The following is a 15,571-nucleotide window of genomic DNA, read 5'->3' on the forward strand; positions in this document are numbered from 1 at the left end:
CTGTAACTTAATCATTGGTTCAAACAACGTCCCACTCGACCTGCTTTATCAAGCAAGTCTTTCAATCTTCTCGCCGTGTTTGAACTTTTCCCGATCGCCAAAACCTCTTGGTAACACTAGCTTTTCCCAGCCTCATGCTTTGGCAGTCATTTCTTTATCTGGGGCAGAAATGCCCTTTGGGATCTTTCTGTACCCCCCTGAACTTCAGAGCTGAAGACCGGCTGGCTAGGCGTTCTCTTCGAACCTACCTTAGCCACCTTTCAAGCTTCTTCCACCCTCTTCGCCATACCTGAACTCGTTCAAGACGAGAAGGATTTTATCTTGCCTATACTCGCACATAAGCGAGAAGGTCTTTAACTCGCCTGAACTCGCTCATCGGCGAGAAGGTCTTTATCTGGTGCCTCAACTTGCCCAGGGTGTACATCTCCTCCCCCCTGGATGCACTGAGGACCTTTTCTTTCTCTCGCCTGCACTCGCTCAACGGCGAGGAGGTCTTTAACTGGCCTTGGCTCGCACAACGGCGATAAGGACTTTATCCGGTGCCTCAACTTGCCCAGGGTGTACATCTCCTCCCCCCTGGATGCACTGAGGACCTTTCTCGTCTGCACCCGCTCGACGGCGAGGAGGTCTTTAACTTGCCTCTGCGTTGCCCCGGGAGTTACATCTTCTCGCTCCCAGAAGCACGGAGGACTTTTCCTCTTTCTCGCCTGCACTCGCTCGACGGCAAGGAGGTCTTTCATCTGGTGCCTCCGATCGCCGAAAAACGATGAGGACTTTAAAACTTCACTGGTGCCTCTGATCGCTGAAAAACGATGAGGACTTTAAAAACTTAACTGTTGCCTCTAATCGCCGAAAAACGATGAGGGCTTTAAAAACTTAACTGTTGCCTCTAATCGCCGAAAAACGATGAGGGCTTTAAAAACTTAACTGTTGCCTCTAATCGCCGAAAAACGATGAGGACTTTAAAACTTTTAGAAAACACGCGACATATCTTTTCTTGCCTTAAATCATGTACGAATGACAAGGTCTTTCTTCGAACTTTTGAAAGTATCACACATGCAATCTGAAAACACCTTATACTTCAAAAACCCTTCTTTTATTGGGTGGCCTCATTAAAAACCCTCCTTAGGGAAAAAAGAGTGCCCCCTTGAAACTGTTTTGATAGAGACATTGCAATATAACATTTGTGTTTGTCTTTACTTACAAAGCTCTCAACTATAGTACAACTTCAGATGTGTGGCGTTCCAGGTGCGAGGAATCGCTCCTCCTTCCAGCGTCTCTAAGCGGTAGGCCCCGTTCCCGAGCGCCTCGGTTATTCTGAACGGTCCAGTCCACTTGGGTGATAGTTTGTTCTCCATCTCGTACTGGTGGGCCTTCCTCATCACCAGATCGCCTTCTCTAAACTGCCTTGGCATCACCTTTGAGTTGTATCTTCGCTCAATCCTCCTCTTCACCGCCTCAGCCTTCAGCCTTGCCTCTTCCCTGACTTCATCCAGCAGATCCAGGTTCAGCCTTCTCTCTGCATTCGAGTTTTCCTCTACAAAGTTCTGGAATCTCGGCGAGCTCTCCTGGATCTCGACTGGAATCATGGCATCGCACCCATAGACCAAACTAAACGGGGTCTCATGGGTTCCTGACTGCTCGGTGGTGTGGTACGCACAGACTATCCGAGGCACTTCCTCAGCCCAACTTCCCTTGGCTTTCTCAAGCCTTCTCTTCAAACCTCTTAACAACACCCAATTAGCTGATTCCACCTGGCCATTCGTCTGAGGGTGCTCGACGGATGCAAACACTTGTTGAATTCCAACCCCTTCACAAAGCTTCTTCAACAGGTGGCTTGCAAACTGCGTCCCATTATCTGACACTAGGCGCTTAGGCACTCCAAACCGGCACACAATGTTCTTCCACGCAAACCCTTCGATCTTGTGTGCGATGATCTGGGCCACCGGCTCTGCTTCAATCCACTTGGTGAAATACTCGATCGCCACCACCAAGTACTTCATCTGCCTGATCGCCAGTGGGAAAGGTCCCAGGATGTCGATTCCCCAAGTATGAAACGGCCAAGGGCTATAGATCGACTTCAACTCCTCGGGAGGTGCCTTATGCCAATCGGCGTGCTGCTGGCATTGTTTACAGCATTGGGCATACTTCTTGCAATCTTCTCTCATGGATGGCCAATAGTAGCCTGCACGGAGAGTCCTCGCGGCCAGAGCTCGACCTCCGACGTGACTTCCACATATTCCTTCGTGGAGCTCTGCCATAATTCTCGTGCACTTTTCGCCGTGTATGCATTCCAGGAGTGGGTGAGTGAACCCAAACCTGTACAGATCGCCATCAATCAATGTATACTTGCTGGAATTTTTCTTTACCTTCCTAGCTTCTGTTGGATCCAGCGGGAGGAGGCCATCCGCCAAGCACCGCTTGTATTGCGTTATCCAAGTGTCTGGCGCATGGATGGCGCAGACCTGCATCACGTCCACCTTCTCTCCTCGACATGCTCTAATTCTTGGCGATCTCAGAGTTTCTTGCGTCAAAGACTTGTGGCTTCTCGCTGCTCTCTCCGTCGACCTGCTTATCTGAAGGACCAGGTGATCTGCTACAAATGCCCTCGGCGTCTTCAAAGTTTCTTGAATCACTGTCCTCTGCCTACCCCCCTTGCCTGAACTGGCGAGCTTAGCAAGCAAGTCAGCTCGGGCATTCTGTTCTCGGGGCACATGTACCACTTCAAAAGAGGCAAAGGAACTCTTCAATTCCTGCACATACGCCAAGTAAGCCGCCATTTGTGGATCTTTAGCCTGGAACTCGCCTGTTACTTGCCCTGTGACTAGCAGCGAGTCACTCTTAGCCATCAGCACTCTGGCTCCCATTTCCTTGGCCAGCAGAATCCCGGCGATCAGCGCCTCATACTCTGCTTGATTGTTGCTGGCTTTGAAGGCGAATCTCAACGATTGTTCGATCAGCACGCCGTTGGGTCCTTCCAATATTACTCCAGCACCGCTACCCTGCTGGTTCGATGATCCATCCACCGAGCGTACCCAACGGAAGTCGTCACCTTCAACCCGCGTTGCCTCTTATGAGAGCTCGACTACAAAATCTGCGAAGATTTGCCCCTTGATCGGGCCTCGAGGCTCATATTTAATGTCAAATTCTGACAATTCTACTGCCCACTTCACCATTCTTCCCGCAACGTTAGGTTTCTTCAAGACCTTCTGGATGGGCAGGTCAGTCATCACCAGTATTGTGAAGCTGTGGAAGTAGTGGCGCAACCTCCTCGCCGAAAACACCACAGCCAGCGCAGCCTTCTCAAGGGCCTGATATCTCGTTTCTGGGCCCTGCAACACCTTGCTCACAAAATAAATAGGCTTCTGAGCCTGATCCTGGTCCTGGGCGAGCACCGCACTCACCGCCCTCTCAGTCACAGCGAAATACAACCTGAGAGGGATTCCCGCCAGTGGTTTGCACAGAACCGGCGGGCTCGCCAGATATTCCTTCAGCTTGACGAAAGCTTCCTCGCATTCTTTCGTCCAAGCGAACTTGTTATTGCGCCGCAGACATTGGAAATAGGGATGTCCCTTTTCTCCGCTCGCTGACACGAAGCGAGATAGGGCTGCCATCCGACCCGTCAGCTGCTGGACTTCTTTCACTGTAGCCGGGCTTCTCATCGCCAAGATGGCGGCGCACTTGTCCGGGTTGGCCTCTATTCCCCTTTCAGTCAAAAGAAAACCCAAGAACTTTCCAGCCTCCACGCCGAAAATGCATTTCTCCGGGTTGAGCTTCAACTTGAACTTGGCGATCGTCGTGAATAATTCTTCCAAGTCTGCTACGTGCTTGCTCTTCTCCTACGAGGTCACGACCATGTCATCGACGTAGGCTTGCACGTTCCTTCCCAGCATCGGTGCAAGTACTCGATCCATCAACCTCTGGTACGTGGCCCCCGCGTTCTTCAGCCCAAACGGCATCACTTTATAGCAGTAGCACGACCTCTCCGTCATGAAGGCTGTTTTTTCTTCATCCATGGGATGCATCTTGATCTGATTATAGCCCGAGAAGGCGTCCAGGAAACTCAGCAGCTTGCACCCTGCAGCACTATCGACCAGGGCATCAATGCTTGGTAAAGGATACGAATCCTTCGGGCAAGCTTTGTTCAGATCGGTGAAATCGACGCACATGCGCCATTTCCCGTTGCTCTTCTTCACCAGTACGACATTCGCCAACCATTCAGGGTACTGGACTTCCCTGATGTGGCCTGCAGCGAGGAGTTTCTGGGTCTCGTCCTTGATTGCCTGCCTCCTCTCTTCATTAAATTTCCTTCTTCTTTGTCGCACCGGTCTCACCATGTTGTCCATCGCCAGATGATGGCACAAGAAGTCGGGATCGATTCCGGGCGTGTCCGAAGCGGACCAAGCAAACGCGTCCAGATGCCGCTCAATCACCTTGGCGATCTGGTCCTGGAGATCGACCTCCAGAGATCTTCCGAGCTTGACAACTTTCCCCCCGATCTCCTTCTCGAGCCACTGCTCGACGGGTTTGGGCCTGGATTCTCTGGCGATCACCGCCTTGGCGATCCCCAGTTCCCTTGCTTCCTCAGGGCGATTCCGCGCCTCTTCTTCCTCCAGGCCAGCATTCCTCTCCCCCAGCTCAGCATCTACCATCTCTACATCCCTTCCGGCGGCCTCCTCTATTACCGGCGGTCTGGGCTTCACACCGGGAGGCGGGGTGGTCGTTACATAGCTCACTGATCTTTTATTTTTCAGGCTATTTTCATAGCACTTTTTCGCTTCTTTCTGATCAGACTTTATCGTGATCACCACCCCTTCCATGGACGACAGCTTCACCTTCATGTGCCGAGTCGATGGAATTGCGCCTATCCTGTTAAGAGTGGGCCTTCCCAACAGGATGTTATATGCTGAAGGGGCGTTTACGATGAGGTACTTGATTTTCTCCGTCCTCGACCCAGCCTCATCGGTAAACGTGGTTCTCAGCTCAATGTACCCCCTGACCTCCACCTGGTCACCAGCGAATCCATATAAGCACCCTCCATAGGGCCTCAGCTGGTCAAGAGGCAATTCCAGCTGCGTGAAAGTCGGCCAGAACATCACGTCTGCCGAGCTTCCTTGGTCCACCAGAACTCGGTGGACCTTCCTCCCTGCTGTTATCAACGAAATAACAATGGGATCGTTGTCATGAGGCACAACGTCCCGAAGATCCTGCTTGGTGAACGTAATGTCCACTTCCGGCGAGTGATCCTCAAACATGTCCACTGCCATTACCGATCGCACGTACTTTTTCCTCTGCGATGCGGTGCATCCACCACCTGAGAAACCCCCCGCAATGGTGTGGATCTCTCCATGGATAGGCATCTCGTGTTGCTGGGCTTCTCCACCCGCTGGCTGGGAACTCGACGCTCCTCCGGTCCTTCTGTCCAGCAGATAGTCGTTTAGGAACCCGCTCTTAACCAGATCGTCGAGCTGGTATCCTAAAGACAAACACGAGTCCAGGTTGTGGCCAAAGCACTGGTGGAACTCGCACCAAACGTCCGGCTTTGACCCCAGCACCTTGTCGCCCACCTTCTCGGGCGCCTTCAACCTAGCAGATATGTTAGGGATAGCGATCAGGTCCGCTAGTCCCATGACGAATTTGTGCTTAAGCGGGAGATTGTACTCTCGGCGTGCTGGTTGTTGGCGTGCTGGCGGTTGGCGCGCTTGGCTTCTTCCCTTATTTCTCCTATCGTAAGGATAGCGAGTCCTTTGGTCTTTTCTGGCCGCCGCTGCCGTTTCCAGCACCCTCTGCGGCTGGATCCTGGTCTGGGCGCGTGGCCTGGCGGGAGCCACGCTGCCTCTCTTCTCGGCGACTTCACTCTCGTCGGCGATGTGGGCCACCGCAAGTCGCCTGACTTCAGCAAACGTCGCTGGATGAGCCCTGATCAAGGCCTCGCAGAATGGCTCTGGCTGCACGCCCTTCTTGAAGGCATAGACCAGCATTTCTTCATCCTTGGCTGGCGACCTGACCATCTGCGCGCCGAAGCGATTGAGGTAGTCTCTGAGGGACTCCCCATGGTACTGCCTTATATCAAACAGATCATAGGACACCCTCGGCGGTGCCTTATTCACAATGTACTGCTCGACAAAGATTTTCGAGAACTGTTGAAAATTGGTTATGTGGCCATTAGGCAGGCTCACAAACCACTCCATCGCCGTTCCCTGGAGCGTGCTCACGAACATCTTACAGTAGACGGCGTCTGACCCTCCCGACAGCATCATCTGCGTGTGGAACGTGGTCAGATGAGCTTCTGGATCCTCCACGCCGGTAAAAACAGCTTTAACTGGAACCACGCTCGTGGGAATTGGCGTGTCGGTAATCGCCTGGATAAAAGGCATGGGGAACACACGAGGCGGCGTCGACGGTGCCACCTCTTCAGCAGAAGAACGTCCCTGTTGCTCCTGAAGAGCTCGCCGCAGCTCCTCAGTTACCTTGCTGAGCTCCTCGTTCCTGGCGCGAGAGGCGACCAGGTCCTCATGTATCCTTGCCTGCTCGACGCGCGAGGCTTCCACAATGGCCTGCAACGAGCGCATCATCTCTGCCATCTGCGCCATGGTCATGGCGGCGTCGCCTTCAGCAGCGACGGGAGCCACGGGACTGGAACGATTGCTTCTCATCTTTCTCATCAACTTCAGCGAACCACAAGAATACAGCAACCAACACTTCAACCACGATCGAAACAGCGATCAATCGGAGAAAACTCAAGAAACCGCGCAAGAAACCACGAACACCGCAAACCTTCGCAGAAAACCTCGAAAACTTCCACGAACTCACGCTGTGGATGGGAGCACGTTTTACACGGCCCCACGGTGGGCGCCTGATGATCCTGCCTGTTGACCGGAGCGCTAGAGAATGCCTCGTCAAGGATCGACGTGCGCGCCGCTTCTCACTTCCGTTCCTCCTCTGGATCTATCTCAAGAACCTGCAAAGAAACGATACGGCGCCGCTGCGGCCGATCGCACTCCGACGCTCAAGTCAGTGACGGTATCACCAAATACTAAGAACTGGAGCCGTGCAAACTCTCTCTCACAAACAGCTCTGTCACTCGCAAGCGTAAAGTGTATGAACTGAACGTGCGTACCTTAGAAAATCTGTTAAGAACTCTTATATACCTGGTGGTTTTCTCTCTCTTGGCAGTTACAGACTTGGACACGTGGCTCGTATCCAACCGTACACGTGCCATCATCTGGAGGCTCCCTGACTTGGCGCTGCTTCTACTCTCATTTTGGCTAAGTTACCTATGCATGGTACTGCCCAGTGCATGGCTAACTCAGGAGTGCGATCTCTGCTGAAACTGGCGAGTTAGGGCCTTCGTACACCTTCCCTGTGGTCTCGCCGGCCGCCTTCATAATCTGCTCCTCCTTCGTCTTCGGCGATGTGATTATTCTGGCGATCTCCGACTGCCTGGTCGCCTGAGTCTACATCTGGCGACTTCACCTTCAACCTGGCGATCGCCTATTCTGGTAAACTGGAAATCGGAACACGCCAACTTAACAATCGGCGACCACACGTGCCTCCCGACTTCCTTCCCATCTGCCAACCTGGCGCCTTGTCAACACGCCTTCACTGTAGCAGTATGCCACGTCACCACACCCGTCCACCAGGGCGGTACAATTTGTGTTTGGTTACATAGTGGAATACTCAGTGGTTTGGCTGAGGATTGGATGTAGCTCAGGGATTGAGTGAACCAGTATAAACCTTGTGTGTAAATATCTCTCTCTCTCAACTCTCTAACTGTTTGATATTTTCGCTGTCATAAACAACTGATTAAATCTTGTTTTAACCATTGAAATTCTGATATTTGTTTCTATTAGACTGTTTGATTGACTTTCTGAAATGCTTATCTGAGTTGTTTGTTAAAGATTCATTCTAAAGGAAAGTAATTGCGAAAATCTTTTAGAAACAATTCACCCCTCCCCCCTCTTGTTTAAGCCATAAATTCTAACATGCAATACATACTACACTGATATATTTTATACTCTCACTAACTTGATCGTTGGAGTATTATTAACAGGTGGAGCCCCCCTTATCTTATTGTGACGTACATACATCAATTGCATATACCAATTACACACTCTTTCATTTGACGTTACTGTGTACACCCCGAGGAAGTACAACAACCTCACTTGCAAGCAACACCACCACCATCACAAGTAGCATTCCCTCCAACAGCACAAGACAGGCAACATCTCATTACTATAATTCAAGGCAATCAAATGGTCGTTGCTAAAAAATAAAGGAAAATAAACATGGTCATGACACACTATGTGGATTCTCTCTACACAACAAGATTATGTTGCTTGACCAACAAACTTTCTAAAATAACTTGCAATTGAATACTCAAGTTCTAAGGAAACTAATAATGATATTGCATGTGACACAAATTAGATTGCTATGACTTTAAATTTTTTAGTTTATGTTTCTTATTTTATTTTTATTTTAATTGTTATTTTAAATTAATGAAACTTTATAATTTCAACTTTATGTGCATTTTTTCCTTTCTTTGAATAAATATATGTCATAAGCTAAAATTAACTATTACAAATGTTGAACATATATTAATTCATTATACATATATGATTAAGGTCCATTAAATATGCACTCAAATGCTTAACTATAATCAATTATGCATACATTTATATTTGTTTAAGCAACAATAATTTAACTATTTATTGGATTAGGTACTCTTGCTTCAAACGCTTTCAATCTCGCTTAAGCGACACTGTTTAAGCAAAACTTTATGTTCATTTAAGCGATTTGAAAACTTAACCAATTTCTTGACATGGTATTCTCACTTGAAAAGTCACTTAAGTGACTCCGGATTAAGCATATAATTGGACACTTAAGCGACATCTCTTAGAGCGATAATGACTTCATATTAAGTCAATGCCACTTTCATTGTCGCTTAAAGTGAATTTCCAAAAGCTTAAACGATTATTACCTTTTTGTGACTTCTACAACAAACTTTCGTGACACTTCGTTATGTCGTCAAAAAAATTGTTACTCATTTTCTTCTAACATTTTGTGATCATGTTTGTGACACACAATGTTTGCATCACAAATTTCGTCACTAATAAAATTTTGTGACGATTTCTATAACGTAAGTTTTCGGGATCACGCATACTTGTCATGTAAATTTACAAAAATAGAATCCATCACAAATTAAATTTTTTCCATAGAATTTTCACTCATAATTATGACCTCTTCTTCTTCACAAAATGTTGTGAAACATTTGTACTGATTAAGAAAACTTTCAACCGACATTTAATAGGATTGTTTTTGCTAATGTTGATTGGGAGAAGTTTTTAGTTGAGATAGATTTAAAATTCAGAAGAAAAAAAAAACTTTAATCCATAAAGTCGTAAAAAATTTCTCAAATGTTATCGTAAATGATTGTAATCAACATTAATAGAAAACAATCTCTGCCAACATATATCAAGAAAAAACTCCATTACAGTAGTACAAAATATAAAAACAACGGTCCTTTATTTAATGCGATTTTACGGTCAAACGCTATCATTCAAAACGCGGTGGCATTTTTTAAATTAACTTCATTTAAGAATGCGGCTATTTGTAATAAAGCGTTTTGTTTAAGAATGCGGCTTTACCTAATATCCGCATTTTTAAAATATTTTTAACCTTAACACTGAAGCGCGTCACTTACCACTACAAGAAAATCATGAAATAGAAACCAATTTTTAGAGACCAAAATAATTAGTTACAATAGGAACTAAAATAGAGACCATTTTAGAAACTAAAAAAAAAAATTGGTTTCTAAATTAGTTTCTATTATTGTTAAATAGTTTCTAAATTGGTATCTAATTAGCAACTAAGGTTTTAACTACCAATTATTTAGTTTCTAAATTTGGTAGCAAAAATCTTAGTTGCTAATTAGATACCAATTTAGAAACTATTTAACAATAATAGAAAATAATAGAAACTAATTTAGAAACCAAATTTCTTTTTAGTTTCTAAAATGGTCTCTAATTTAGTTACTATTGCAACTAATTATTTTGGTTTCTACAAATTGGTTTCTATTTCATGATTTTCTTGTACTGTACACTTTCATACTTGTTTTCTTCTTTGGTGCTTCGTTTAATTTTCTATTCTGTTTCTGCTCTCGTGTTTCCTCTCGTCTTTTGCGAGCCTTCATTTTCTTCTTCGTGTCATTGTAAGTTTGTTTCGAGCTCTCTTTCTTCTTCACCATTGGTTTATATATTTTTTTCATTTCTCTTATTTGTTTGTTTTCTTGCATTGGTGAAAGTCACCACTGTTTCCTTGTCTGCTGTTTGGATTTTTGCTATGTCGTATTTGCTCTGTCACTGCTTCCGCCGCCGTTGCTTCCTTCACGCACAAGGTTGGTGTTGTTTTATTTTATTTTTAATGCTTAGGGTTTAGAGTTTTAATTTTTTTTAATTCTTTTTAAAGAAGAATGCGGCTATATAGTTGTCGTCTTCTCTGTTGGACATAAGACTACATTTACATCTAGAAAGTCATCATTTTAAAGTGAAAATAATCATTGTCTTTTAACCTTTTTGTACCAGTGTCAATGTTAACTGAAAAAAATTTGAGGAACTTTGATTGAAAAAATACATCAAACAAGATCGACTATGATTTTTTAAGAGCTTTGCAGTGGGAGGTTCATCCTACCAAGGCTCTTACTATATTCTAGTTCGTAAACTTCTCCATGTCTTTGACAGAAATGTAATACAAATGGTGTTACAAAGGATACTCCGGGCAAAGCAAGATTTTAGAGTTTGCATAGCTTTTAATGTAGGTTGTTTTTCCTCTTCTACTGTTGTGCATTGTACTCCATATGTTGGAACAAATGTGGATAAAATATGTTACGAGTTGGTCATTTTATTGTTGTACATTGTGCTCCATATGTTTGGAATAAACTATGGATGAAATGTGATTCAGGGTTGTTCATTTTAGCTCATTTTGATTTCATAACATATGACGTAATTATATTAAGAGTAGTAGACACATGAATTTACATTATATATATATATATATATATATATAATTTCTTAATCCAATATTTTTAGATATAAATTTGGTTGAACTCATGCATATCCATATACGTTAGAAGTGGGTCTAATAATTAAGTGGTTTACAATTCATAAAACTCATTAAGTGTTCCCATGTTATTTAGTTTAGTGGTTTACAAAGTTCAAAAGCCACAAAATGTGCTCCATTTTGAAGTTGGTGGTACGCGCATAATGCCTCCTTACCAAATTTTCCAAGCACAATTTCTTGGTGGGCTTGACCTCTTTACGAGTGCGAAATGTGCACCAAACCTATTGATTAACACGCACCAGCCACTATCAGGAAAATAAAAACATGCAAATCATTTCGTTATGGGACCAAAGAAAAATGGACCTGATATCTTGACATTGTTTATAGCGAAAACATTCTTTAACAAACAAATTAATTAATATTTTAAATTTATTTTTGAATTTTAAATGTTAATATTATTGTAAAGGGTTGTTGAATAGTATTATTTAATGTGTACAGTGTCAATGAATCTTTATTCCAGAAAAATTCAACCACCACTATAAATCACTAACCTATACAAAAACAGTTCAACTGATCTTCCCTCAGAAATCAAAAGAATGATTTTATCTAAGCAATCTTCAGTTTCAACACTCCACACCTTAACATTTTTTCTTTGCCTTCTCTTAGTAGGTTGCCAAATCCTTGAAACCCCATCACCACCATCGGATTCAATCCCACTAATCCCTGACATTTTAAACTTCATAGACCAAAGACTCGCTCTGGTCTTCCCCATTATTCAAGCCTTCAAGAACACAATAATCTCAGATCCTTTGGGAATAACAGCAACATGGGTTGGTCCAAATTTATGCAACTACACAGGCTTCTACTGTGACCACCCACTAGACAACCTCACTGCCACAACCATTGCCTCAATTGATTTCAATGGCTTTCAACTCACTGCTCCAACACTTGATGGCTTCATCGACCAACTCCCTGACCTGGCTCTTTTCCATGCAAACAGCAACAAATTTTCGGGCACCATATCTCCAAAAATAGCGGGACTCAAGTTCCTATACGAACTTGATTTAAGTAACAACTTGTTCTCCGGGTTATTCCCCTCATCGGTCATCAACATCCCCACCTTGTCCTTTTTGGACATTAGGTACAACTTTTTCACCGGCACGCTGCCCCCACAAATTTTCATGCAGACATTAGACGCTCTGTTCCTCAACAACAACAATTTCATGCTCACACTGCCCAACAACCTAGGAGACACACCCGTCGTTTATCTCACGTTGGCCAACAACAAATTCACCGGGCCCATTCCCCGCAGCATTAGAAAAGCCTCGTCCACGTTGATCGAAGTGCTGCTTTTGAACAACCTTTTAACGGGTTGTCTTCCCTACGACATCGGGTTCTTGGGAAACGTGAGATTGTTGGATGTTGGTGGGAACCTCTTAACTGGGCCAATACCTTGGTCCTTTGGGTGCTTGAAGAAAGTGGAGCAGCTGAACCTAGCAAGGAACTTTTTGTATGGACAGGTTCCGGAAGTGGTGTGTGCGTTGGGCAATTTGGCGAATCTTTCCTTGTCTTACAATTATTTTACGAAAGTGGGACCTTCGTGCAAGAGCCTGATTCAAAGAGGGGTTCTTGATGTGAGGAATAACTGTATTGTTGGTCTTCCGGATCAGAGATCGGCGAAGGAGTGTATGGCGTTTTTTTCGATTCCGAGGTCTTGTTTGCACCCTGCATCGTTTAATATCATACCGTGTCAAATTCATTGGACGAAACCGCGAGAAAGAACTCAGAGGCATTTGCTTTCATATTCTGCTCTTTCCACAAATAGAGTCCTTTTCTAACTCAGGATTGTGTAGTGTGTACTAAGGTATATATACTTTGATTTACATGCATACACAGAATGTAATGGGATTAAGTAAGTTATATTTATAATAATAAACTCTTACAATTTTTCCTTTTTATCATATTGCTCATCTCCTATCATACTTTTTTTCGTATGCTAAATTGAAAGAGTTGTGAAAAATTGCGTGGAGGGTTTCTGGCGAAGTATATTTACGACCCCGAAAATAAAATAAAGGAATCTTGGAAATCTAAATATTTGAATTTATTTTATGATTTTATTGTTTGATATCATAGAATCAAAGTTATTTTTTAAAATAATTAATATTTATATTTTATATATATAAAAAGTAATGTTTAAGTGAGTCCATGTCCAAGTGAATCAAAATTTCACTTAAATATGTTACTAAGACATTGATGTACAAATAGATATTTTTTTATCAATAATTTTTTTTTATATTGAAGTATTTGGGGTACTTTAGGATATACACACAAGATTGTGAATAAATAATGAGAAAAAGGCTTTGTAGGGGTCAAACAAGTTCCAAGACTATGAGAGACTTAACAATTTTCTTTTATCTCATAACTATGAGAGAGATTCCTTGCTTTATCTCACTACTACCATGTCAGACATCATGTTTGCAGTTTGTTTTTGTGCAAGATTTCAATCCAATCCAAAAGAATCTCACTTCAAAGTTGCAAAACGAATTCTGAAATATCTTAAGGGAACAACCACTGTTGGTTTATGGTATCCTTATCACTCTCCTATACATTTGGTTGGCTACTCTGATTCTGATTTTGCAGGGTGTAAGCTGGACAGAAAAAGCACAAGTTAGATTTGTCATCTTCTTGGCTCAAGTTTGATATCTTGGCATAACAAGAAGCAAGCTTGTGTGCCTCTTTCAACTGCAGAAGCTGAATACATAACTGCCGGAAGCTGTTGTGCTCAAATTCTCATAATTAAACAGCAGCTAGAAGTATTTGGGTTGAAAGTTTGCAAGGTGTCTTTGCTTTGTGACAACACAAGTGTTATTAATCTTACCAAAAATCAAATTCAGCTCATTGAGATTCGTCACCATTTTATAAGAGATCATGTGAGCAATGGGGATTATGAAGTTCAATTTATTGAAACTGAAAAATAGCTTGCAAACATTTTCACAAAATCACTGTCTAAGGACAAATTTTTCTTATTAAGAAATGAGTTAGGTATTCGTGATTCTCAAATTCTTTCTTAATTATGTTTTTATCACTTGTATTACTCTCTTTTTGAAGACAAATAGGGGGAGAATTATCTGGTTTTTTAGTGTTATATTGTTGTTGTATTACATTGCTTTAAATTTGGTATGATTTGCTGATTGAATGCTTTGATGAACACTGGTTTTCACTGCTGGAAAACAGGTTTTTGGAGAGAGTTTAAAACCTGGGTTGTTTTATTACTTTGTACATGCACAATTTCTATTTTGTCGGTGATTTCAAATTCAAACAGGACAACACAAACAAACCAGGAATTTGTCTTCATCAAATAGGGGGAGATTGTTTAACATAGGCTTTGATGTCTCCAAATCCAAGTGGATTGCTTGAAGACTTTGTTGTTGCTTGTGTGTGTGTGTGTTTTGTGTAGTTTGAATTTTTTAATCCACTCATAGTCATGATCCAAGGTTGCTTGATTCAAGTTCTTTTGAAAAAGATATGTTGTCTAAAGAAAGTGGAAAATCAACCTGTTGAATTGTCGTTTCAACCGGTTGACCTTGTTGTCAAGCGAATTCAACTGATTGTTTCGTCTTTTCAATCGGTTGATTTTTTAAAATCCTTAACAAAATTTTGTAAAAGTGGTTTAGTCTATTTTAATTGTTTTAAAACTGATTTGGCTCTTGCATTAAATGTTTTTAACAACTAATTGGACTTTAAATAATCTGTTTTACACTCCTGGTTGTTAGTGATTCAAATTATCTCTTTCAAATCAATTTTCCAAGATTGCTTCAAGCTTTGGATTCTTTCTAAGAGTGGAATAGGATTGCTTCGTACTTTTCATTTTCAATCTGTGATTGAACTAAATGTTATCATTCCTTTTCTCTCTTGACTACTCTCTTTCTGTAAGATTGTTCTTGACTATTGTAATCAATGTATTGGATTTTTTAGTGGAATTTTCAGAGGTTTCTGAGGACTGAATGTCGCTCTTCGTAAAGAGTGAACTAGTATAAAACCTTCTGTGTTGATCTTTCTATCCCTTATCTCATTTAAATTTTTTCAGCTTTGATTTTCATAACTGCTGATAAAAACAATCGATTTGTTTTTGGCTAAACTGATTTCTCCTTCATTTATTCTCATTGGCTTTCAATCTACCATCAAAAATTTTGAAAATCTTTCATAAACAATTCACCCCCCTCTTATTTAAGGCCTACAATTCTAACACTTAGCACAATATTTCTCAACGTCCTCGCATATGAGGCCAAAAGAACTTGTGTTTGAGAATGTCAAAAGTCTTATGAACCCCATGATGGCCCATTAACCCACCTTGATGACTTTCAGTTATTAATAATTGGGAAATAGACCCACTGGGAATATAGAGAAGGCCCTTAAAGAAGAGATAGTCATCAGACAAATAAAACCCGTCAAATGGTTTATGAATACATTTGGAAAAAAAGGGAGCAAAATATGCATCAGATTCATATAATTG

At 42.8% G+C, this 15,571-nt stretch overlaps 1 protein-coding gene across 1 annotated transcript; it reads left to right on the forward strand.

The window, feature by feature from the left end:
* Nucleotides 1–11,529: 11,529 nt before the first annotated feature.
* Nucleotides 11,530–13,016, forward strand: LOC137810810 (uncharacterized protein At4g06744-like). Its single transcript, XM_068612262.1, has one exon. It carries the CDS (start codon nt 11,655–11,657, stop codon nt 12,894–12,896), a length of 1,242 nt encoding a protein of 413 aa, XP_068468363.1. The 5' UTR covers nt 11,530–11,654; the 3' UTR covers nt 12,897–13,016.
* Nucleotides 13,017–15,571: the final 2,555 nt, after the last annotated feature.

This window comes from Phaseolus vulgaris, chromosome 2, assembly GCF_000499845.2.
Source record: "Phaseolus vulgaris cultivar G19833 chromosome 2, P. vulgaris v2.0, whole genome shotgun sequence".
Classification (NCBI taxonomy): domain Eukaryota; kingdom Viridiplantae; phylum Streptophyta; class Magnoliopsida; order Fabales; family Fabaceae; genus Phaseolus; species Phaseolus vulgaris.